Source organism: Dunckerocampus dactyliophorus, chromosome 3 (assembly GCF_027744805.1).
Source record: "Dunckerocampus dactyliophorus isolate RoL2022-P2 chromosome 3, RoL_Ddac_1.1, whole genome shotgun sequence".
In the NCBI taxonomy this organism is placed as follows: domain Eukaryota; kingdom Metazoa; phylum Chordata; class Actinopteri; order Syngnathiformes; family Syngnathidae; genus Dunckerocampus; species Dunckerocampus dactyliophorus.
Genome location: NC_072821.1, coordinates 2,956,227 through 2,979,757, shown reverse-complemented (window position 1 = coordinate 2,979,757; position 23,531 = coordinate 2,956,227). Strand labels below are relative to the sequence as shown.

The window sequence follows — 23,531 nt, the reverse complement described above, 5'->3', positions numbered from 1 at the left end:
CGATGGCCAGCAAAAAGATCCAGTTCATTTTCTTTTGTGATTAATGAATTTATTTATTATCGTCCAAGGCCTGGTGCCTACAAAATCTTGTCACGTTTTAATCTTGCGAGATCCCGTGACACATCTAAAATATGGTGACCTTTTCTGCTCTTTTGCCGAGGTAATTGTCTTCACAAGCATGGCGGTAGCAACATCATGGTCTGGGGCCGCACGAGTGCTGCTGGCACTGGGGAGCTGCAGTTCAGGCAAACTAGAATACCAATGTACTACTGTAATGTGACAATGGGAAGCAGAGCATGACCCCCTCCTTTGGGAAACTAGGCCGGGTGGCAGTTTTCCAACATGATAAAAAGGAGCCCAAGCACACCTCCAGGACGATCACGTGCCTTGCTGAGGAAGCTGAACGTGGTGGAGTGTCAAGTATGTCCCCTCCACACCTGAACCCAAGTGAGCACCTGTGGGGGCATCCTCAAGCAGAAGGAAAGTGGGTGAGCACAAGGAGTGTTACATCCACCAGCTCCACCAGTGATGTCATCATGAAGGAGTGGAAGAGGATTCCAGTAACAACCTGTGCAGCTCTGGTGAATTTCATGGCCAAGAGGATTAATTAAGTCTTGCAAGGCCCAGCCAGAACCCAGACCCTAAAATCTTTTAAAAATAATGCGGGTGAAAAAGATGCTCTCCCAATTTGGCGCACTCCTGTTAGGATGAAACAGTCAAATAGTGCCAAGTGAAAGCTTCTAAGCTTCTACTTTTTTATCCTTATAATACAACACAACACAAACTCACCTTGTGTGTCACCGGTGTGTTCGTCACCTTCTGACCAAATAAAGCCACCTGAAAATCACAACTCAAAGCACTTCATTACTGCACAATCCACCGTTAATATCAAAACTGAGCATATTGTTAAACTAATACCTCAACTAGAGGAAGGGAAAAGCAAAATCTCACCTGACGCCGCATGACCTCAGATGCTACACGTCTGCCATGACGACAACACGCTTGTCGCTCTGTTGTGCCCTTCCAAAACGGCATTTTATTTCATTAAACATGTACAACAAACAAGACTTGACATCAAGTTCCACCTGTTACATTTGTGCACACTGGACATATTTTGACAGAGAAACATACAAAAAAAAAAAAAAACCTTGTCTGGTTCTGGAGACGTCTCCTGAAGGCGGGACATACGGTCGCAGTCTCCTCCTGTGCAGGAACAGTGCAAACAAACCACCCATGGAGCGAAAGGTTGACTCATCTAGAAAAGGTACTTTGCATACACACATTACATAAGACGCACTTGCATCTGCATTTCATCTCACTCCCAAGCATTTAAAACTGAGCTTCAAGGTTACCAGCCTTGTCTCCATCATCAAGTCAGTAGTTGCTATGAAGATTTGATGATTTTGCATCAACAGAGATTGACAGTAACCTGACAGTATCATCATCAACCCTGTATTTATTTCCTTAAAAAGGGACACACAAGTTTTCATGATTAGATTAAAATAAATAATAATATTCAATCACATCTGTTTGTTTTTTGTTAAATCTGCTGCATGTCACATCTTCAAGAAAGGCTGGCGAGTCGACGCCGACTCCCGAGGCTTCGTAAACATAAAATCTCACTTCCTTTTTTTTTTTTTTTTTTAAGTCCTCGAGACACAGACGAATACTGTATGTTATGAAGCTGAAACATCTCCGATAGCCCAGCTCCACGCTGAGCCAAATGCTGGCGCCAAGCAGCGGGCATTGCACAGAACTTGTCCCGTCGCTATCGCAAAAGAGCAAAATATATATTCTGTAACACAAAAAGAACATTTCCCGATTGGTAATTTCGCTGTGACTGTAGGGATGGGGTGTGTGCAGCTACATTGGTTACTGATGATCCAGACCGGGTCACACAGAGCAGAAGGAACACGAGTGTGACATGGAGAGCTACTGAGAGTCTTCCGCTATAATGAGGTGTTATGAAGAGCTCCCATCCTAGCAGGCTTCCTTTATCCTCCCACATGCGTGGCTTGTTCGACATTAGGAAAAAAAAAAATGCTTCTTGAACCCGCTCAGCTGAGAGACAAAGAGAAGCTACATGGGACTAGAACACAACACTTCAACGAAAAAGCACAGTGCAAATAAGCCCGCCACCCCTCCCTCCAACATCCATCGAGTGGAGAGGGTTTACTCAGGCAGGAAGCCTTTCTTATTCTAGTTTGTTTTGTTTTTTTTCAAATTGCTGGGAAGTCTCCTGCACCTGAGGAAGGGGTCACGTTGTGGACGTCAGGGCTTGAGGAAGAGGATGACGACAAAGAGGAGGTGGCGGCGTGTGGGGTGGGGGCGGCTACTTGTACAGGCTCATGGTGGGGCTCTGGTACATGCACATGTAGGCGTCGCACAGCAGCCTTCGGGCTTGGCCTTGGATGCTCTTGGGATCGAGAGTGTGCAGCTCCTCGGGCGTCATCTTCAAGTAGGCCTCCACCTCGGGACACGGAGACACCTGCGGAATGTTGAAGCCGTTCTGGCCTCCTGTACAACCACAAATATTAGGAAAAAACAACACCTCAGTTAAGACCCATTACTTGTTTTGTAGGGTGTAAAAGATGTATGACAGGCACCTCGTTTGCTGCTCTGACGTAAATACACTCATGATGGCGCTTGGGTATTAAACACCAACAATGCAGACAACACTTTGCTCTGCAAGTCTATGACCTTAATACATTGTGAACTAGATTAAAAATTCAACCCGTTATCATACAATATATGACATTTTATTATACTGTCATACAGCCATGTTTGTGTTTATTAGTTTGTGATCTTTTGAGTAATTTTCATTATCCATTTAAAAGGTGTTTTTATATATTTTTTTAAATGTAATAATTTAATTAAGCACTAAAGTTAATAAATAAATGATTATAAAGTAAACATACTTCATATATTGGAGGCCATAAATATATTAAAACAATTATGGAACATTTTATTACATTTTTAAGTATTTATCAATTCTGTAACTTAAAAAGGAAATTGTGTCACAACGTATTTTGAATTTAAAAAAACACATGAACATAAGAAAAGCAGTTTACCACTTATTTTGTCAAATAAAAAAATGGCACCTTATACTTCATAAAATCTTCCTATTATTATGAATTATTATTATTATTAATTAAATTATTATTCTTTAATCGGATTCTTTATATTTCATTTATCATCAGTATTTCAGAACAATTTAAAGTACTGTTTTTTTTGTTTATAGTATTATTTAGTTCTGTGTTAGTTCACCTTTATGGGTGTTTTGTTTTGGTTTGTTTTACCATTTATTTTTATACTTTGGACTATTCTACCAAAAAGTGCAGCATTTTTCACCAATAAAGCGTCTTATTATTAGCAGCTTCCCTTGATGCATTAAAACAAAAGTGTGCTTCCAAAAAAAAAAAAAAAAAAAAAACACAGGATGACTCTCACCGTCACGGTCAGCCATGCTGTCAAAGAAGAGCCAGGCGGAGTCGGCGTTGCCATACTTGACGAAGGCCACGTAGTGACTTGTTTCAATGCACAGCACGGCGAACAGCTCCATCGTCTGGCGGGGGAACGTGCCCTGGCGCCCCGCACCCTCCTGCAGCTCCTTGGGGACGCAGAGCTTGCCGTGCCGGTGGCTTTTTCTTCTCGGGTGGAGGTGGACCTGAACCAAGCACAAGTGCGTGAACAAACCGACGTCTTTTGATAGGTAATAGTGTAAATATATAAAAATGCAGGTATGTGTGAAGAAATGAAGAGAGCTGTAAGTCACTCCTACAATAGAGCGACTGCATTCCCACACTCTCACTTGTTTGGATTTGGCGCCACCTCCTGTAAAGAAGAGAGAGTGCATGTTTCTGTGTCGTTTACCTGCGTATTGCACTTTTCACAGAACTGTTTAATCTTGCCCGCGGTGATGTCGCCGTCCTCGTAGCAATCTCGGCACTCGTAGAGAGCCAGGCCTCCGCAGATTCGGCATTCCCTGGGAGCTAGGTGGTATATTTAAAAAAAAAAAAAAAAAAAAAAAAAAAAAAACATTTTTATTGTTGAAGATGCGTAGGCTTTGTTTCACTTGAGCTGCAGTGACAACTCTACAGAGTTTCAAGACAAAGAGCAACAAACAGCAAGACGGGCATTGATCGGCGAGAACGCATTGCACTAAAAAAAAAAAAAATAATAAAAAATAAAAAATCGTTCGGCGGCGACTCACTGTCTTCCAGAAGATCTGTGATGTCTAACTCCAGCGAGGGGAAAATCTTGTTGAACATTTTGAAGTCCTTGCCAAAGCGCGGCATCTGGATGATAAGGCAGGAGGGAGCCTAAGGGGTGGGGAGGAAAAAAACAGCTTATTATCTTCTTCCACAGAGCAACAATCAGCAACACAGGACGTGCAGGCTGGAGTGTGTGTGAAGGAAAAGGGGGTTGGCTGGCGCTATACGGGGGGGGTCACGATTACACACGGATGACCGATTTGTCTCATTCCTTGTTTGAAGCTGGTATATGATCACACCCGTGGCTTTACACCTGGGATGTGTCATGTGGGATTGTAAAGGACAGTCCTTGATATTTCAAGTTTACTTGTTGGAAAACATTGTAGTTGCTTACGATCACAAGGAATTAACACTAGAAATGCTACATCATAGACAACCACCATGTATGCTGCTGGACAGATTGGGGATTTTGTCATGCATTTCAAATTTACGGTAGATTAAGTGATAAATAAAATCACAGTTGACATACAATAGTGGCAAATGTTGTGGAATTTAGAAAAAGACTCAGGAAGTCACTGTCACTAGGGCTGCAAAAAAAAAAAATGGAAAGAAATCACTCTAATCGATTGAATTTCTAAATGACGATGTGTTTATTTTTCTGAATGTGCTGCATTGCAAACATGGTCATTTTACTCAAGGGCCCACACTAGACTTCCTCGTTGCTCTCCCCGTCCCCCCGCAAACCTCGTCGGCCATGGCGTGGTGGCCCCGATTGCTCTCTTACCCACAGACGGCCGATAACCCGCCAGGCTTGCTGGCTTTCATTTATCAACTCGCGGGAGGAGCGTTTGCAATAAGTGACTTTTTTTCCTACTTGTCTGTATCATGTTCATGAATAATGAATATCCTATGTTATTTTCTCTCGTTCCATTCATTTCTATCAAGAAAGCCCCCTGTCAAATACCCTCCCGGGACATCCCATGAGGAACGGCAGAAGGACCACTGGAAGTTTCTTTAAAGCAGAAAAAGACAATGAGGAGTCTAAGAATACTAATATAAACGAGCCTAAAACAAGTGATTTCCTTAAAACGTGAGAACATGACCCTAAACACAGTGTGCATGTGCAAAAAAGCTTGTCCCATGGAATCCCTGTCTGAATTCTAAGTAAGAATTTTTTTTTTTATAATTATGATTATTATTAATATTATTATTATTATGGGCCGCACAGTGGCCTATGGGTTAGCATGTTGGCCACAGTCAGGAGATCGTGAAGATCTGGGAGTCTCTGTGTGCGTGGGTTTTCTCCGGATATTTCGGCTTCCTCCCAGTCCAGCAATATGCGCGTTAGATTAATTGGCAACTCTAAATTGTCCATAGGTATGAATGTGAGTGTTTGTGTATATGTGCCCTGTGATTGGCTGGCAACCAGTCGAGGGTGTACCCTGCCTCTCACCCAAAGTCAGCTGGGAAAGGCTCCAGCATACCCCTGCAACCCAAGTGAGGATAAGCAGCATAGAAATTGGATGATTATTATTAATAATAAATTATTATTCAAACCATTATATTTTACTTTTATATTTTATATTCTTTATACTCATATTACTTTATTATTCATATTAGTTGTAATGGTATCATTTTTATTGCATTTGTATTGCATAATAGTCAAATGTATTAGAATAACAAGGTTTTTAATATTAATATAAATATTTTTATAATATTGCTATTAAGTAAACAAATTATAATGCTGTGAAAATATTACTTATTATTATTATTAGTAGTATTATTATTATTATTATTAGGTATATAATTATTGTACTATGTGATGTATTCCAACGTAACTTGTATGTGTGTTCAAATTAAATTAAATTATTACCATAGTTTCTTCCTACACTTGTATGGCCACTGACCATGGTACACTGAATTTCCAATGTCCATCTACTCAACAGGTTTTGTTGTATTATGTATCATTTCCTCATCAAAATGTCTCAAGATTTAAAAATGAGATACCATTTTTGTCTCGTGTTGTGATCTCAAGTACTGTTACATTACACACTGAATGTGAACATGTGCCAATTAAGCGCGAGCTGCGTACGCCCTCTTGTGGTCTGACTGCGGACACGCTTTATGATACGTACGATGAAGGTATTATTTACAATGTGAATGTTACACATAAAATGGTTTCTTATATTTTGCACATTACCACACACCGATGAAGCTAAAACACTCCAGTGTAGCCATGTATGAGGCAGCACCTAATCATTTACTTTATATGCATCCTAAATAATCCTACAAATAAAGTGTTTGCATTTCAATGTGACCATATTTAATTTGTTTTTCCCTACTGAAATCAAGACCTTTGCTAAGTGATTACTACAGGACAGTGACGTATTACTTGTGTGTGCATACGCTATCTACCCAAAGGTTACCTAGTACCTGTACCTAGAGGACAGTGGTGCATATTAGTGCACGGACACAAAAGCTGCACCAAGGTTACCTATCCAAGGCTGTTGGTGGTAAGTGATGTAATAATAAAACTGGTTGCGGTGCACTACTCTGGGGAATTCTTCCCACTCAACCAACCATGGTTACACAAGTCGGGAGGGTTACATAAGGTTTAACCAACTCGGCCAAAAACAAGAAGATTCACCTCAGCAAACTTTAGGTCGCTGTTGATGAAAGACCACTCCAGAAGCTGCTGGATGGTGGGAACACCGACCTTGTCTTTCTTGTCCATGAAGATCTGGTAAAAGTAACAGTCCTGCACCTTTTGTCCTGCTGACCTGCACAGTTAAAGCATTGTTATTACTTCTACACGTGGTATGAGCTGCTATTGCAGTAATGCTGTTTGGATCTACGACCACTAGATGGAGCCTTGCCTTAGCTTGAGTAAAGGGTCCACCCTCAGTATATGGTGGAAAAGGATGTTGAGGAACTCCTCCGGATCTGTAGGACACCATGTCATTTGGTGAGCAAGGCGACAGACAAAAATGTGTATTCTATTTGACAAAACACTACCTTTTTCTTCAGAGGTGAACCCAGATGCAGCTTCCACCTTCTCCAGGATCCTCCTCAGTTTCATCACTTTGGTGGCACACACATAGCCATGTCTGCATGAAAACAAAGTGTCAGGATAGTTTAACGTGCTAGAGTAGCATGCAATATGGAACAAATGGAAAACATCTGCAGTAATTTTGCAAGAATAGAGTAAAAATTTTAACAAAAAAAGCTGTAATCTAATATTAGATCAGAATAACATAATTTTAGCAGCATAAAGTTGAGATATTACAAGGAAGACTTTTTATTGAAATATTATGAAAAACAAAAAGTTATCATTTTTGGAAAAAGGTAGAATGTTAAGAGAATAAAGTCAACATATTATGGGAATAAAGTCATAATCACGAGATGAAAATTTACAAGAAGTTAAAATAGTTGGAAAATTAAATTTAAAAATTAGCCGAAATATAAAAAAAAACAGCTGTCATTTTTGAGAATGAAGTCATAACAGGAGGAAAAATTGTCATTTTAGAAGCACAGAGTTGAATTATTAAAGAAAAAATATTTTTTTAAGTCATAATATTACGAGAAATAAACCAAACAAAATAAAGTTGTTTTTATAAAATTAGGTTGGGGTAAAAAGTTGTAATATTGTGCAGAATAAAGTCAAAATAATATGGGAATAAAGTCATAATATTACGAGAAGAAAATTTATGAAGATTATTTAAGAAAGTTGAAATATTTGGAAAATATAAAATTTAAAAAAAATCAGCAAAAATGGGAAGAAAAGAGCAAAGAGTGAAGTTCATACTAATAATAGGCTTTTTCCACCTACGTCACAAAGCTGAGATGCAGGCTATTTTTCTAGAGCTTCTTTGCATATCTACATGTGTTCCTTTACAAAGTATCACTGGCCCTTGCATCCTTTCATTCTTCAGCATGCGGCCCTCGGCGGAAAACGTTTGGACACCCCTGCGTTATGTTCTGCATCACGTCCTAAAGTTGCACAGTTTGGAATGCAGCACGTTTCCCACGAGACTCACATGCGCAAGGGATTGACTATCTCAGTGCGTAACAGTTCTTGGGTCTCTCTGTAGTACTCTACGTCTGTCTTGGAGCGTGGCCTCAGCAGAACCGTGTCCAGAACGGAGCTGAAGGAAAAGAGACTGCAGGACAAAAAAAAAGTTATCAAAAGTTATCATTGTTGGTGATTACTAATATCATCCACACTTCACAGAGGACAAGCGTTGTAAAAACAGGCTTCTCTACACATCTTAAAATTCAACATGGAGCTGTGCCAACGATCCTTCGGCCAGCTACAGATGTGGGAGCTGTAAGTTTCATCATTTGGTTTGTAACCTAGAATGTTGATGCTGTAAAAATGTGAGTGTAATGTATAGCGCACACACTTAGATATGCTAGCGTTGCTAATATTTGTATCCTCCTTATGTTACATTGTTTTATATGACATATGGCACCTATTATGTTCAACAAGCTACAGTGTAAAAAGTGGTCAAGGTGCAAAATAACGGTTCTTGGAGACACACGTGCTGTGGACAAACACAGATTATTAGCATTAAAGCTAAAGATGCACAAACTGGCGTGTTCCCAGTAGGGCCTCCTATAAGAACCTTTAAAGCATCTAAATTCCTGCATCAAGGCCACATTTAACTCAATTGTTGGAGAATAGTATGATATGTGACCTTTAACAAAATCATCTGCTTGAAAAGCTAAAGCTTAGGTATTAATCATTATATTACTTCAGTCAAATATTAGAAACTTAGAACAATAGGCTTCCTGTGGTTCTATTCGATCCCATTGCTTTAAAAAAACCCTTTGGCGGTGTTGCCAGTCCTGCCCTGTAACAACAGCCAGCGGTCAAAGTCAAAGCAGTTTACTAACAAGGCTCTGCCTCAGGGCAGCAGTGTTCAATGAGGAAATGCCCCATCTCCAATCAATACCACTGAAATCCAAAGAATTCAATTAAGAGTTGCTGTAAAATACCAGAAGAGGGTTGAATCCAGGTAGCAGGAGTTGTAGTGGCCCTGGATGCCTTTCTTTTTCCCCACCATGACGTCCAAACCATCGCTTTCTGTGCGGGGTGGCGTGTTCTCGTGTACGATCTCGCTCAAGTAGCCCCCAAAAGCTGCATGAAGAGACACAAAGGCTTCAATCACTGTATGCGTTTTAGTATGAAAAAGTCCTGACAGGACTTGTCTTTGGACCACAGAGTAGTTGTAGGCTCAAGACCCTCAGTAGATGAAAATATGGACATTGGGATTCTGCATGGGGAGTCCAATTGAGTGGCACACTCACCAATGGAGTTGCAGCGTTCAATGGGGTTGGAGGAGTGGTGGAGTGAGGGGAAGCGGGAGTCGGGCCGGCAACACTTGAGCTTCACAAACAGGGCTTTTTTCGGCGGGCAGTTGAAGTAGCGCGTACCTTTGAAGGTGCCATCAGTGCAACCTTGGCATTCTTCATCCTGGACAAGTACTCCAAGTGTTTAGCCAAGTATCCACAATATATGCCATGTTACAGTTTCTGTATGGCAGGGGTGTCAACTCGTGCCATGGAGGGCCGAGACACTGCAGGTTTTCTTTCCAGCCAGTCACTAAAGCAGGTGATTTTAATGATCAACACCTTCGATTTGAGGGAAGGAGCTCATCAATTAAACCACCTGCTGAAGAAACTGGTTGGAGAGAAAACCTGCAGCATCTCGGCCCTCCAGGGCACAAGTTTGACACATGTGCTGTATGGTCTCACCAGCTCCAGCCCAGCCAAAGGCTCCAACAGGCCAGGAGGCAGACCCACCCAGCGGATGACGCCACACAAAGGGGGGTTCTCCTTCACCTCCACCAGAGAGCCCACCTCCAGACCCGGCTGCCCTCGAGGCGGCGTCGAAGGCCGCGGTGAGGGAGGGGCGGCGGGAGACGGGGGCTCGGCCTGCTCTCCCATCACCGACTGGACGGACAGGGAGAGCGGCCCCTGACTCATGTTGTCAATGGGCCCACTCTTGCGGTTCAGGCTGAAGGGCAGAGAGTGGAACTTGTTGTCGCTGGACAACGAGGCGGGCGGTGGGGCCCTCGAGGGCGGAGAGGACTGGTTGAAGTCAGGGGGGGTTTCAGTAAGTGACTTCGCTGGGTCCTCCCCAACTGAAGGACAGAAACAAGGAGCATAATGTACCAATGTGGACAAGCTTGCAATACAATAGACAAGAAATAGATGTAACAGACAGATGGGAAGCCTTGTTTTACTACCATTTACTGTCTGATGTGAAGCATTAACATCATCTTTAAAGCCATTTGAAGAATGACGGCAAAACCACACAATGGCAGCTGTTTTTTTATGTCAGGACATACTGTAAATACTCAAATAATAAGAAATTATAGCTGGATGTTGATTTATCTAAGTGGCAAACAGGACGGGGCATTAACAAATGTGAAAATTCATAATATGTACTGTATTACGTACTGTATATAACAACCTCATTTTAATCCGGAGTGCATGAGAAAGCACAAAGGAAAACCTAGTTTTCTTTGACTACATAGTTATTTTTGAACAAGTATATTGCACACCACAGCAGCAACAGAACCAATGTTGTAATAGCAGTAAGAAACAAACTGCTCAGCCAGCATTAATAGCACTGATTAATCGTAAAGAACAGTACGACAAGTGTGGCACACGCTAACGTTTTAAAGTGCATGCAGAGGTAGATAAAGTTGCTGGATGCTGACTACTCATGATACTTCAAATGCAGCTACAGTCGTCCCTCGCTACATTACGGTTCGAATATCGCACGCTCACTCTATCGCATTTTTTTCAAAAAATTATTTAATAAATCACCGCTGTTTCATGGTTGACAATGGCCTATTGTTAGTAAAAAAAAATTTGAAGTACAAGTTGTATGTAATATTCTGTCCACTAAGAGTCAGTAATGACACAAATCATTGACATGATTACTTAACACTGCATGTCGTCAGCCATGGCATGTCCGACATGATGAAGTGGAAAAAAGTTATCCTCCTATTTTGTGTGGAAGTGGTAAGTTTTTGGCTTCTTACTTTGCCTTTCTTCCCCACTCCAATCGAAAACCTTTTTTAAGTTTGCAATAAATAAACCGAAGGCCAACTAGTTAGCTCGCTAGCATGCTTTGCAGCCGTGGCCATCTCGTGTCCCTGCAGTGATCCCATAACCTGCGCATTAGCAATGTGGTGTAAACAAAGACGAATAGGAGTATAGGTGACTATAGGGGTGTTATTTCATGTCTACATAGCTCTAATAATGGTAAAAATCTTATTTAGAAATTCATAAACAGAATTTCTATGCTCTTAACTAGCTAATTCTAATCCCATTTATTACTATTAAATCCTAGTTTGCAAAAATTCACTCACCGCAGTCAGGTCGTGATAAATGAGGTACGACTGTACTAACATCTTCCAATGTTTGTAAAAATGACATTATAACAGCTGTTAACTATTGCCGGTGTTTTTAATTAGAGACTCCACGGTTACTTGCTGTTGTAGAACAAGCATTGGGAGCATTTACAGTATGCAGAACTCACCAAAAACAGTCATTTTGCTGATTTATTTGAATAGATTACGTACATGAAACCCCAGATTTATCCCGATTATCAGAAAGGAACACCACAAAGACGTCAAATTTAAATAAAAGAACATCGCTGTTCTCCATCATGTAACAGACGGTTCATACCAAGTCAATTAAGTCATTTTGATTCATAATCCAAGTCAGTGCCTTGAAAAAGTCACCACTTCATTTGTGAGTCACTGCTGACTGGTCTGCATCGTAACGTCAACAAGAATTGATGCAAAAGCTATTCTGAACTATCCGTGAACTCTTAAAATAAAACTGTTTCCACATTGGTGACAGAAATAATATATATTTTTTTAAGTTATTCACTTAAGTTATTCACTTCATGATATAATGACACACGGAGTGGAATGTCATAAATACAGTATATGGGGGCAAAAAACAACTATTTACATCCCAACAACAATGGAAATACTGAAACAAAAAGACTTTTATTAAGGCTAGCATGCAAATCACTTAAAGTCGCCCAAATGTGTTCATTTGCAGCATCAATAAAAGCCTTTAGTCAACACCGGTTACACCATGCAAATGGGATGTGACGCCACAAATGGTGATGAGGGACGAGGCTGCTGGGAAGGTCTCTACGTGGCAAGCTACTGTGACAAACCGAGCATCAAAGTTCATGACCCGTTAATATTGGGAAAGAAAAACACCAGCCCGAATAAATCATTCAGAATGAATTAAGAAATCTGACATATGAGATCATGTGCTCGTTGGAAACAGGAGCCTGCCAGCGAGATGGCGGACGGACGTCCCACGAGTGGCCGCATGTTACCTTCGTCAATGTACCATGTGCTTTTGGATTTGGACTGGACTGGGGGGTCAATAGAGCTGCCATTTAAAGTATAGTAAAACTCAGACTTGCTTCTACTGCTGCACTGATGAGCTAACCCTGGAAATAACACACAAGAGTACACGCATAATAAATTGAAAGGTGCGCGTGTCTTTGTGTGTGTGTGTGTGTGTGTGTGTGTGTGTGTGTTGCACAAGTGTACATTATTGTGCGTGTGCGTGTGTATTGTGACATTGTGTTTGCGACAACAAATGATTAGGAGAAAAAAAAACACATGATCATTAATCATCAAGAACACACAAAACAAGGAAGCGGCATCCTTATCATGTGTACATTAAATCAGTGGTTCTCAACTGGTTTGGCCTCGGCACTCAGTGAAAGGCAGCAACCCAAATTGCAAAATTGTTTTCAGCTCAAAACTTCTCAGATATCTTATATTTAAAAAGGGACTGTTTGCAACGCAACGTCATGGCACGCTCTTCCCCAGCAGATTATCTCCAGCTGTGTGTTGGCCGGACGGCATGTTAAATCCCCACTCGATGCCCTTTCCCTCCCGCTCAAGCTTGGCAAAGTCGCCCATGAACCATGCACGTACCCCACGGCGGCATAGCAAGCAAATAGTACAGACACGGACAAGTGCATAGGCTTGTGACCCACCGAGAATGTCTCCGCGGCCCACGTTTGGGTCCTGACCCACCAGTTGAGAATCAATGCATTAAATCATTGTAGATGCAGCAGCAACTTCTCATACAGTGGAACCTCTGAAATTGAATGGTTGTACGACTGGAAATTTACACCTAAGGAAATATTTCTACATATGCGACTTCATGTGAGACGTAAGAAGTCTAAGAGTGTGTTTTACTAAACTGCACATTTTGCTTTTTGTGCCTTTAATGCAACTTACTCCAAAAGATGGAACTTAGGTCATGGATGGCGTCGCACACAAGACAGCGTAGCTCACAAGAGTTCTGTTCCACGGGCATCCAAGGATTAAGTCTGCGCCTTTTGGTTTTTATGGCGTTTTTGCAACATTTATTCCAAAACATGGCTTTTATGCCATGGTCATGTCACACATGAGACTACAGTGTAAGAGTTCAGTTCTGCGAACATCATGCAATGAACTGCATGTTTTGCTTTTTCTTTGGGGGTTTTGTGACTTTCTTGCAACATTTGATGGATCTTAGTTCATGGATGACCTCGTGCAAGACCTGCAGGTGCATCACAACTGTGAGCAGGATAAGCAGTAAAAGGCGAACAGGCTAACACTTCAGATAGTTGTTGAATGTAATGTGTATCAATGTGTGAGGCTCTCCTGTGACCCAAATCCCTTTTGCACTGCACCTGTGTCTTACTGTTTTACTTAAACATTGACAGTGATTAACATCATCTCTTAGAGCAGGGGTGTCAAACTCGTGCCATGGAGACCCGAGACACTGCAGGTTTTCTTTCCAGCCAGTCACTAAAGCAGGTGATTTTAATGATCAACACCTTCAGTTTGAGAGAAGGAGCTCATCAATTAAATCACCTGCTGAAGAAACTGGTTGGAGAGAAAACCTGCAGCGTCTCGGCCCTCCAGGGCACGAGTTTGACACATGTGTCTTAGAGGTTCCACTGTATTTTGATTTAGTAGCTTAGGATGATTTAAAAAGGAGCTTTCCACTAATTTGATTGCTATAGCTTCATATTGCAACTTGTTCTGCTCAGGAATGTGGACTTTATGTTTGTGTATATTTGCAAAGTTACAACCAGAGGCCAGATGGCAAAAAAGCCCTTTCAAGGAAAACAAAATGGACCAAACCAAACGATGTGTGTGTCTTTGCAGTACCTTTGCTCTTTGGTTTGCTTTGGCCAGAGGATGACTTGTCGTTGCTGTTGCTTCTGGGAGCAAAACTGTGCTTTTGCAGCCTTTGGTCCTGCATGGAATATTCTGTGCAGCCCAAAACAAACACCATCAATTTTAGGGGCACCTATGACGTTTAGCTAACAAGTTGTACAGATGAATAGAGTTGAACCTCCATTTTTGCCACTAATTAGTTCGAAAAGGTCAGGTGAAATGCATGAAAACCGAGGTTTCTGTGTGATTCAGTAATGTATCATGAGATCAGGAGCTTGGTGAACCTGCTTACCGGTAACTTGCTTGTTGGACTCGCAGGCGCGTTATGTTCAATAAGTACATTTAGCCTATTCAGCCTCTCAGGTATGTTCTTTATGCTATTGTGTGTCTGAATAACTGTGCTATGTTAACAAACGGGACACCTGTTCAGCCTGTTGTTATGTGTGCTATTGTTAGTTGAATAATTTGCCCTTCCAGATTACATGTCTGTTTTTGGGAATTTTGCGAAATAATAAATGGACTTACAGTACGGAAAATACTGTAATCCATTCAAGACAAAAATATGAACGAAAAATTGATTTTATGCAGAAGAATTATAGTTGTTACATGCAGAAAACAATGTGGAATAAGTGTAAGTGTCAAGTGACATGGATGGACGGTTTCCTTACTGCCAGTGCAACTAAGCTGAATGATTTTACTTACAGGAGGTTCTTTGTCTTATTTTTAAGTGCAAGTTATGTACAAGGTGTTGTGTAATGTTCTTGTGTGGAGCAGAGAAAGAATTTAGAGAGGGATTTAAAAGTAGCTCTACACGGTGGCAACTGGCAAGGCTTACTTTTATGCAGCCTGTCTACTTATCGACTGAAGACAAGAGACGTAAACCATCAACGGTTATGTCAGCTTTCTAAATTTCCTTGCGAGGCGTCAGTACAGCACACAAACACATCAATATGCCAACGTGATGAACAAAGAGACCGAGTATTTCGCCTCGAAAAACAAGAGAGGCGTCAACACAAAAGGCTCCCTGTTCAACACAAACTCAGAAGAACCGCTCCAAGGACGGTAACAGACACGTTCAAGAAAGGCGGCAAAAAAGGGGTTGGCTCACCTGGCATTACGTCACAGATGGGGACAAGTCGAGTGTGCTCCAAACTGGCAAAGTTACACAGCAGCTTCCCATCAAACATTCCGTCCCACTCGCCGATAGGATTGTCCTGTAAGAGTCGGAGCCATTAGAACTGAGGAACCCTCGCAGGTGACTTTATCCAACACGCTTGAGCTCGATTCTCTGCACAGTGATAACCCAGTTGCTCATCTTCCCCAACGTGAACAGCCCCTCTGATTCAGATCCTCCTTAGAGCGCGCTAATCTCTCTGCAAGTACAAGCAGGCTATTCTTCCCCTCTAGTTGCAATCCAGGATGGCGCTCCAACGGTGTGAGGCCACCAATGCGAGGCTGGGCGCAGAGGGAGGCAGAGCAGTGGGCTCCAATTAACTGCCTGCTGGACCCTCGCCACTGAGCTGGGTCATACCACTCGGAGACTTCACCTCACTACCCGCGTGACCGCCTCTTCGCCTTTGTGTGGGCGGATGCGATGCACAGCGTGGGCCGTCACTCGCTCGCTGCTGCTGCCGCCGCCGCTAACAATCGGCAGTCAAATGCCTCCGTTACGTGCTCCAATCTCCCTGCGACCACAACACCACTCCCGACCTGACAACAGTAGTCATAGATACCAGCTGACATGCTTATCCTTGGCAACAAGAATATATTACACTTAACACTTAAATGAACGGCCATATAAACACACACACACACACACACACACACAAATGAGAGGCAATGACAGAAAAGTTGATATATTACAGCTCCAGCCAAAGAACTCATTCATAACCTCACAACTGACGTAGAAAAAAGAAAAAGCCAAAGAATTCAGGGAAAAAAACGGGAAAAATGAAATCCAAAAACTTCAACCTACTACTCTGACCTTTGACCCCTGCCTCCTGGAACATCTTGGGTAAATTGTGACAATTAACATCATACACACATGTATGTAGGTATGTACTGTATATGTATATATGCAATACAATAAACCTATTGACTTTATGTATTACTTTTCATCAACAGGCAGCCAGGGACATTCACTTATGCAACTGCAGAAAGTGCTTGGTATCTGCTTGGGGTTTACTAGAGGGAAGTAAGTGTAGAATACAGTGGTGTGAAAAAGTGTTTGCACCCTTCCTGATGGTGATCCCCAAGACCATTGGGAAAATACACTGTGGTCTGACGAGACAAAAGTTGAACTTTTTGGAAGGTGTGCCCCCCCCCCCTTACATCTGGCATAAAAGTAACGCCGCATTTCAAAAAAAGAACATCATACCAACAGTAAAACATAGTGGAGGTAGTGTGATGGTCTGGGGCTGTTTTGCTGCTTGAGGACCTGGAAGACTTGTTGTGATAAATGGAACCATGAATTCTGCTGTCTACCAAAAACTCCAAAAAGCAACTTGGGTCCTGCAGCAGGACAATGATCCAAAACACAACAGCAAGTCCGCCTCTGAATGGCTGAAGACTTTGGAGTGGCCTAGTCCAAGTCCTGACCTGAAGCCTATTGAGAGGCTGTGGCATGACCTTGAAAAGGCGCTTCATGCTGGAAAACCCTCCAAGGTGGCTGAATGACAACAATTCTGCATAGATGAGTGGGCCAAAATTCCTGCACAGCGCTGGAAGAGACTCATTGCAAGTTATCACAAATGCTTGATTGCAGTTGTTGCTGCCAAGGGTGGCCCAACCAGTTTTTAGGTTTAGGGGGCAATCACTTTTTCACACAGGGCCCCATAATAATAAATACTGAACAATTGTATGAAATCACCTGCCATAAAAAATTAGAAAAATATTTTGAAATCTTTCAAAAAAACTGTTTCAAACTAAACACTCCTTCCTCCACAAATAATCTTAAAAAAAGTGTGAGCCCTTTCAGACTTCCGCACACACCCACCAGCGACCTCATGGCCACGCTCTCCACACCTATGGAGACAGCCACATAAACCTGTTTCCTACAGTATGGCTTCCCCTGGCGTTCTGGACAGCAGGTAAATAACTAACATTTGAAATGTAAATCAAGAAATAGCTATTATTACATGTTTTTCTGCAAGTCGAGGGGTTTGTGAAATAGTACATTTTATAATTTATACATATGACAATAATAACTATATTATAGAATTACAAGTAACATTTTGTTTAAAAAGAACCTACAAAGTGGTGTGTTAACTAATACAGAAATATTTTAAAAAGAGTTATGTTAATAGCAGTTGCAGTATAAACCAGTCATTGGGTGTCAGTCAAATAAATTTGTTCAGCACTGTAAATAAATATAATGACAAAAATATTTGTATACATATTATATTACGGGATCTTCATCTGCTGCTTTACAGGTGCCATGTGTGCTGTGAGGTATGGCGGTATTGACATATGTTGCATTTTTGCAGAGGAAGAAATTTGAGGCGCGGCAGTTTTGTCCAAGTGAACCTGGTGATTAACTGCGGCACGCTGGTCAATGAGAGCAGAGGCCACTATTTGAAAAAATACACCAGTTAATTAGCATCTAGAAATTTAAAGAAAAAGAAGTTCTTACCATGTCAACACCCACGTAGTAGCCCAGGCTCTCGTTACCCGGCAGCAAGTCGCAAAAAATGATGGTGCCCCTCTCGGGTCCCTCTCTGGTCTGCACTAGGACCCTGGAGTTGATCTCCAGTGGAGGGTAGTCCTGGTCCTCTTCCACCAGATTGACGTGGTCCACCTCCAGCTCTCCAAGGTCATCGTCGTCGTCATCCTCCCACAGTTCTAGCTTGTCCAGTGCCACAAACACGCCGCACTCGTCCTCGCAGCGGAAAAGCTGGCGACCCTGGAAGGAGCCCTCCGTGAAGCCCTGGCCGCGACCCTCCTCCTGGGGAGAAGACAGTGGAGGGAAATGTCAAGACAAGTGGAGACCAGAGAGCTGAGATGAAGTGAATGGGTGTTAATCGGTCCTTTATTATAGTACTTTTCAATAAACTGAAATAAGTCTCAGAGGTCCCATGACAGTGCGTTGTCCAAAATGATGCTGAAATTAGTTTAAAAGTGCTTTTAGTGTGTTTGTTCACACAGTCGCTAACAGAGTGCGGGCCTCCAAGAAGCACCACTGTGCACTTTATCCATATTTTAAATATACTCAGTAACTCTGCACTTGTCCAACGTACTAGATGCCATGTCATGGGGTGAGACAGGAAGATGCAAATGTTAGAAACACTAGCATAGCTGTGTGAGCTACAGTACTAACATTACACTCACATTTTCACAGCATCATCGTGCTATCGTGTTATCGTGGTAGCTTATTTGCTGAAGAAAAACAAAAATTATGCCAGTCAGCTGCCACGTCTGCAGTTGACTGACGGCTAGTTGACGGAGCTCTACGTTTTATTTTAAGATGTGCAGCAAAGCCTTTTTCCCCCCCAAAGCTGTCCTTCATAAAGCGGTGGCCTTCTTCTTGAATTTGCGTAAATTGGCACTTCAAGCCGACTTACACGACGGGACACATTGGTCAGAATTTGGCAAGAAGCATAAAGCTGTCGCCCAAGAACATCGGCCGAGATGTTTATATTCGAGCTGCAGCCTGAAAGCTCAGCCCACTCAGAAGGGCTACGGCTGAGCGCTGTAGAATAAAAACAACATTGTGCTGAAATAAGCAAACCTTTGTGTGTTGCCTCTGTGGACATGGCACAGGGCAAATGGCATGTTTGACAGTTTGCTGCAGTCGTGTCATGGAAATGTTTTCACTCCTGCCAGTCAAAACACTACAGCTTTTTGTCTGCCATTTCTAAAAACATCAAAACCTGCAGCTGTTTTGTGATAGAAACTTAAAAATGAATTTTTGAAAGAATAATTTAAAGAGTACTATCACACTAACTTGTAAATTCTAGTTCTGTTTTGTCCATGTAGAACACTTATAATAAGTTTCAATAGAAAATAACGGCTGTGATAATAATGCTCAGTTTTAATGGGGACTGCTACAACCATGTTTATTATTGTGGCCGTAGTTTGCAGTCTTGTAGAACTGCATCGCAGCATACATCGTAGTAAAAGCAGCTGAATAAAAGAATACGCATTGCCAAGTGCACTTAGACTTGAATGCAAACCTAAACTCTCCAATTAACATCCCTATTCAGTTCACCGCAGAGTCTTCTATAGGGCTACCAAGGCAAATAACTGCCAGGGTGTCTAACTAGCATCAGGTCAAAAAACAGTAACATTAACAGCTATGGCTAGGCCTGTCACGATAACAAATTTTGCTGGTCGATAATTGTGCCACAAATTATCGTCAATCATTGATAATATCGACAGCGTCTTTTGAGACCATTTTTTTTCATTAATTATAGTCATGAGACATATAATTAACATTTGAAACACTAGATGGTAGTCAAGTATGGTGTAACTGTGGGAGCCACATTAGCTTGACATAGAAGTTTCCTGTATGCACGTCGTTGGCTGAGTTGCAAGCGGTCGACAGTAAGACTTTCGAGACCAACCCTGTTGTTCTTACTGTTTCACGGAAACATCACAATTGTATGGTATAAAATCTATGCCATATGCCGACCAAACGCCTCGGTAAGCCTTGGGACGAAGGCTCCGCTGCCCGAGGCACCTCCATCGGTAGTTTTTTTTTTCCCAGTTGAGAAAAAGCCGTGTCGGCCGTCGGTGTTCATGCGCTCACCCTGTTCATTCTGCTTATAAGCGAAATATAAAAACAAAAACAACTGCTTTGTTCGCCTTAGAATCCATCACTTCTGTCCCTTCATTCATGTTAGCGTACGCTTTCTCACAAGGCTAATTTGCTGCTAGCACTCTATATCCGCTCACTAGTAGCCCCGCTTCCACACAGAGGCTGAATGAGAGGACCGTTCACTCGCTCCGTTCATTCCAGTATAGAACCAACGCGCACAGACAGATGCAGAGTGAACGCCCTTGTCATCCAGCTTGGGTGGCACAGAGAAACAAGCAGATGAAACGCACACGCATACATGCACGTCAATTTATCGAGGGCTGCATAATTATAGACTTTTTTTTAGCGTTCGATTAATGGATTATCGTGACGGGCCTAGACTGTGGTTGTTCACGAGACGCAAGTAGCTGCATTTCAAGTATCATGAGTGGTCAGCATCTTTAGCTACCTGAGCATGTGCTTTTAATACGCCTTACAACTCCTACAACATCGGTTCTATTGCTGCTTTGTTGTGCAATATACCCGTTGATAAATGTTTGTTGTAACAACCTTTGATTGCACACTGGACTATCAGACGCAAAACATGGCATAACGGTAAATATGACAATTATGATCATTACATTTTGAAATGGGACAATATCAAAGCTTACCGATCAACCCTATACCATCATCCCAAACAAATATCTGGTACTCTCTGCAAGTGAGTAAATACCCCTGCCCGCTACCGCTACTGGATCTCATTTGCAACTGTGCACAGGAAAAACTCAAAAACTCACATTATTTCTCATAAATGATTTGAAACTGAGCAACACGCGTACCACAGCAACGCACGACGGGAAAAAACAGCAGTTCTCACCAGCAACTCCACTCCAAAGAGGATTCCAGAGAGGGCTCTGTCAGGGAGCAGCGAGCCCTTGAAGCGGACCACCCCTGGCAGCGGTTCATCTCCAGAGCGCAGCTGGACGCGCACCTTGGAGCCGCAGTCGATGTCACGCACACGCTCCAGCCGGGACTTGTTGCACAGCAGGGTGTACCGCTCCTCGCAGTTGGTGATGGGGAAGAGCAGCTCAGCCAGCTTCTCGTCTATTTCCAGGACGTCCCGCTCGTCCAGGCTCTGCACCACGTTGGTCTGGTCCAGAATGCGCAGGCTCTTCTTGCCCTTGCATGGCGGTAGCGTGCGGCCCAGGCTGTTGCGCTCCTGGCACGCCTGGCCGAGGCTGCCGCGCGGGATCCTCACGATCTTCTGGTGAGGCTTCTCAGCCGTGCAGTCCTTCACCACCATGTAGAAACGCCAGTCCTCCCTGAAGCCCCCGCTGGGCTTCTCCTGGCTCCACAGGACAGAGCTCATGCCTGCATGCTAGGCAGGAGGGGCAACATCACAGCAAGCTCGACTGGAGTCTGCCATGCAGAAAAAGAGCGCATTCAATTAGATTCAGCTTAAAAACAGGCATGGCATCTGTAAAGCGGACGTTCACTGTGCCGCTTGGTTGTTACTACCTTTACTATGACTGACACAACAGTGTGTTGCAGCAGACTCCCTACAACAATGCACATCACCTGCTGAATAAATATGGCATCTGTAAAGCTGACATTCAGAAAAATGAAAATAGATTCCATATGATTGTTCTCAAAATGGTTTGGAAGACTTATGGTTTGCGACTTATGGGGGTCAGAGTTTGGGGTTTGTTGACGTATTCATCAGAAAAATAATAGCACCTGCAACACAGTAGGAGTGCACGTTGTGACAAAATGTCACCCTTTTGTGTGCTCCGCTTAGTAGAAGTGTTAGCTTACACCAGTGCTTCGTGCAAGGCTGGGAGGACTTTAAATATTAGTGCCCACCTGCCAACATGTATGAATGTATCGTACAATTTGACTCTTGAATACGCTTGTTTGCTTCACTGCTCTCCATTTTGTTGCATTTTGCCGGTTTCAATTTCGAGTTGAGTCTGTACAGTAGAGATAAATAAACAGATATTATCAGTTTCTCAATAGTATTTAAATCAGGGGGGAGCGAAAGCATTTCTGTCCCCCAGTGAGGGCATGACAGAAGTTGAGAACCACTGGCTTACACAATTATGTACTCGTAAAAAAAAAAAATCAAGACGCCCCATGGGTTTAGGGTCATGTATATAATAACATATTATATGTGATATTATTACTATAGCGTAGCAAAGTACTCTCTGTTGGGGGGGGGGGCCTTTATTGCCTAAGGAAACTTCTCATTACTACTCTGCTAATTTGCATAATCTAAAAATAGACTGAGCAGGGTGCGACTCATGGGCTTCCCCTTATGACACTTCACATATGAAAGAGACATATCCGCCTTTCGTTTAGGCCAATCCCTTTGACAGATACTTTCATATAAAGAATAAAACAGTACGTAACTGAAGTAAACAGCAGCTTCACGGCCTCATTTACTGCACATTAACATGAAGTTGAGTGAGCTTCATTTCCACTTGACCTGGCTGCGAGCTAGCTAGGCTAGCTAGCTCGATGAGCTGATATGACTGCAATGTCGTGTCTTCGTTACGATGACAACCACAGTGCTCCTCCACCCTTAACTGCATCAGTGGGTTTAAACTAAACTGCATTGTGTCATAAAATCAAAGCTGTCCGTCAGGCCCCGTTGACAGGAGCACGTCACAAGCTAGCTGCTAGCTAACGTTAGCCTGCTAGCAAGCCCTCACCCATTGGTCATTTTCGCCTCATTGGTGAACGACGTATTGAACAGCTTACCTTTTATTCTGCGTTAGTTCAGATGTGATAGGTGACTTGCCCTTTTAAATATCCACCCAGGGTGAAAACAAGCTGGAACGCCGCCTTGGTCACCGCTGTGATGATCTGTCTTAGCGGTGAGCTAGCTAGACAGCTAGCTATCCAACCGGCTGGGTACGTATCAGGCTAAAATTAGCCAAACTGACAGCCACGGCAGAGGACCGCCACTTTCTATAAAATAACGACATTTAGAGAAAGACATATGTAGTCAACTCATACAGTGTTACGTTGCAGCTCTGAGAAAGCTACATTATTTACAGACAGCGACCTCACGTAACTTCATGTGACTACGTCATGAATTCCCCGGCCTGCCATTGGGTACTCGTTTTCTTTTCGGATGCTGATTGGCTGGCGTTGTTCCCACTAGTCAGTGGGGTTTTCCCATGAAAGGGTCAAACATGTAGTTAGGTTACACTGCAGCTTCCCAATAGGCTGTGTTGAAGGTTGGAATAAGGCTATATTTTAACCCAATTATATTTTAACCTAGAGTGATACTATGATTCTAATGGTATTATCCTTTCTAAATAGAATAGCATCTTTTACTCCTTTTTTCAG

The 23,531-nt window shown here is 42.6% G+C and overlaps 1 protein-coding gene across 4 annotated transcripts; it reads right to left on the bottom strand.

Moving 5' to 3' along the window:
* Positions 1–1,009: 1,009 nt before the first annotated feature.
* Positions 1,010–23,254, bottom strand: cylda (cylindromatosis (turban tumor syndrome), a). 4 transcript variants are annotated; one of them, XM_054771470.1, is made up of 17 exons: positions 22,938–23,254; positions 21,055–21,596; positions 18,075–18,386; positions 15,552–15,657; positions 14,435–14,536; positions 12,592–12,708; positions 9,972–10,360; positions 9,525–9,690; positions 9,213–9,354; positions 8,252–8,374; positions 7,230–7,321; positions 7,091–7,157; positions 6,862–6,994; positions 4,214–4,322; positions 3,874–3,992; positions 3,451–3,667; positions 1,010–2,517 (listed from the first exon to the last, which is right to left on the bottom strand). In XM_054771470.1, the coding sequence occupies exons 2-17, from the start codon at positions 21,544–21,546 to the stop codon at positions 2,333–2,335; spliced, it is 2,871 nt and encodes a 956-aa protein (XP_054627445.1). In that variant the 5' UTR covers positions 21,547–21,596; positions 22,938–23,254; the 3' UTR covers positions 1,010–2,332. The 4 variants fall into 4 exon arrangements, with proteins under 4 accessions (XP_054627445.1, XP_054627446.1, XP_054627448.1 ...); XM_054771471.1 differs by lacking the exon at positions 12,592–12,708; XM_054771472.1 differs by lacking the exon at positions 1,010–2,517 and having other exon boundaries at positions 3,527–3,667; positions 3,782–3,992.
* Between the last annotated feature and the right edge of the window lie 277 nt (positions 23,255–23,531).

Bases quoted from the DNA above. Each gene is read 5' to 3' on its own strand.
- cylda (XM_054771470.1), bottom strand. From the start codon at position 21,546: ATGAGCTCTGTCCTGTGGAGCCAGGAGAAGCCCAGCGGGGGCTTCAGG. The intron at 14,537-15,551 runs GTGAGCCAACCC...TGGGCTGCACAG, and splicing joins CATCTGTGACGTAATGCCAG to AATATTCCATGCAGGACCAA. The intron at 7,322-8,251 runs GTGAGTCTCGTG...GTTTTCATGCAG, and splicing joins ATAGTCAATCCCTTGCGCAT to ACATGGCTATGTGTGTGCCA.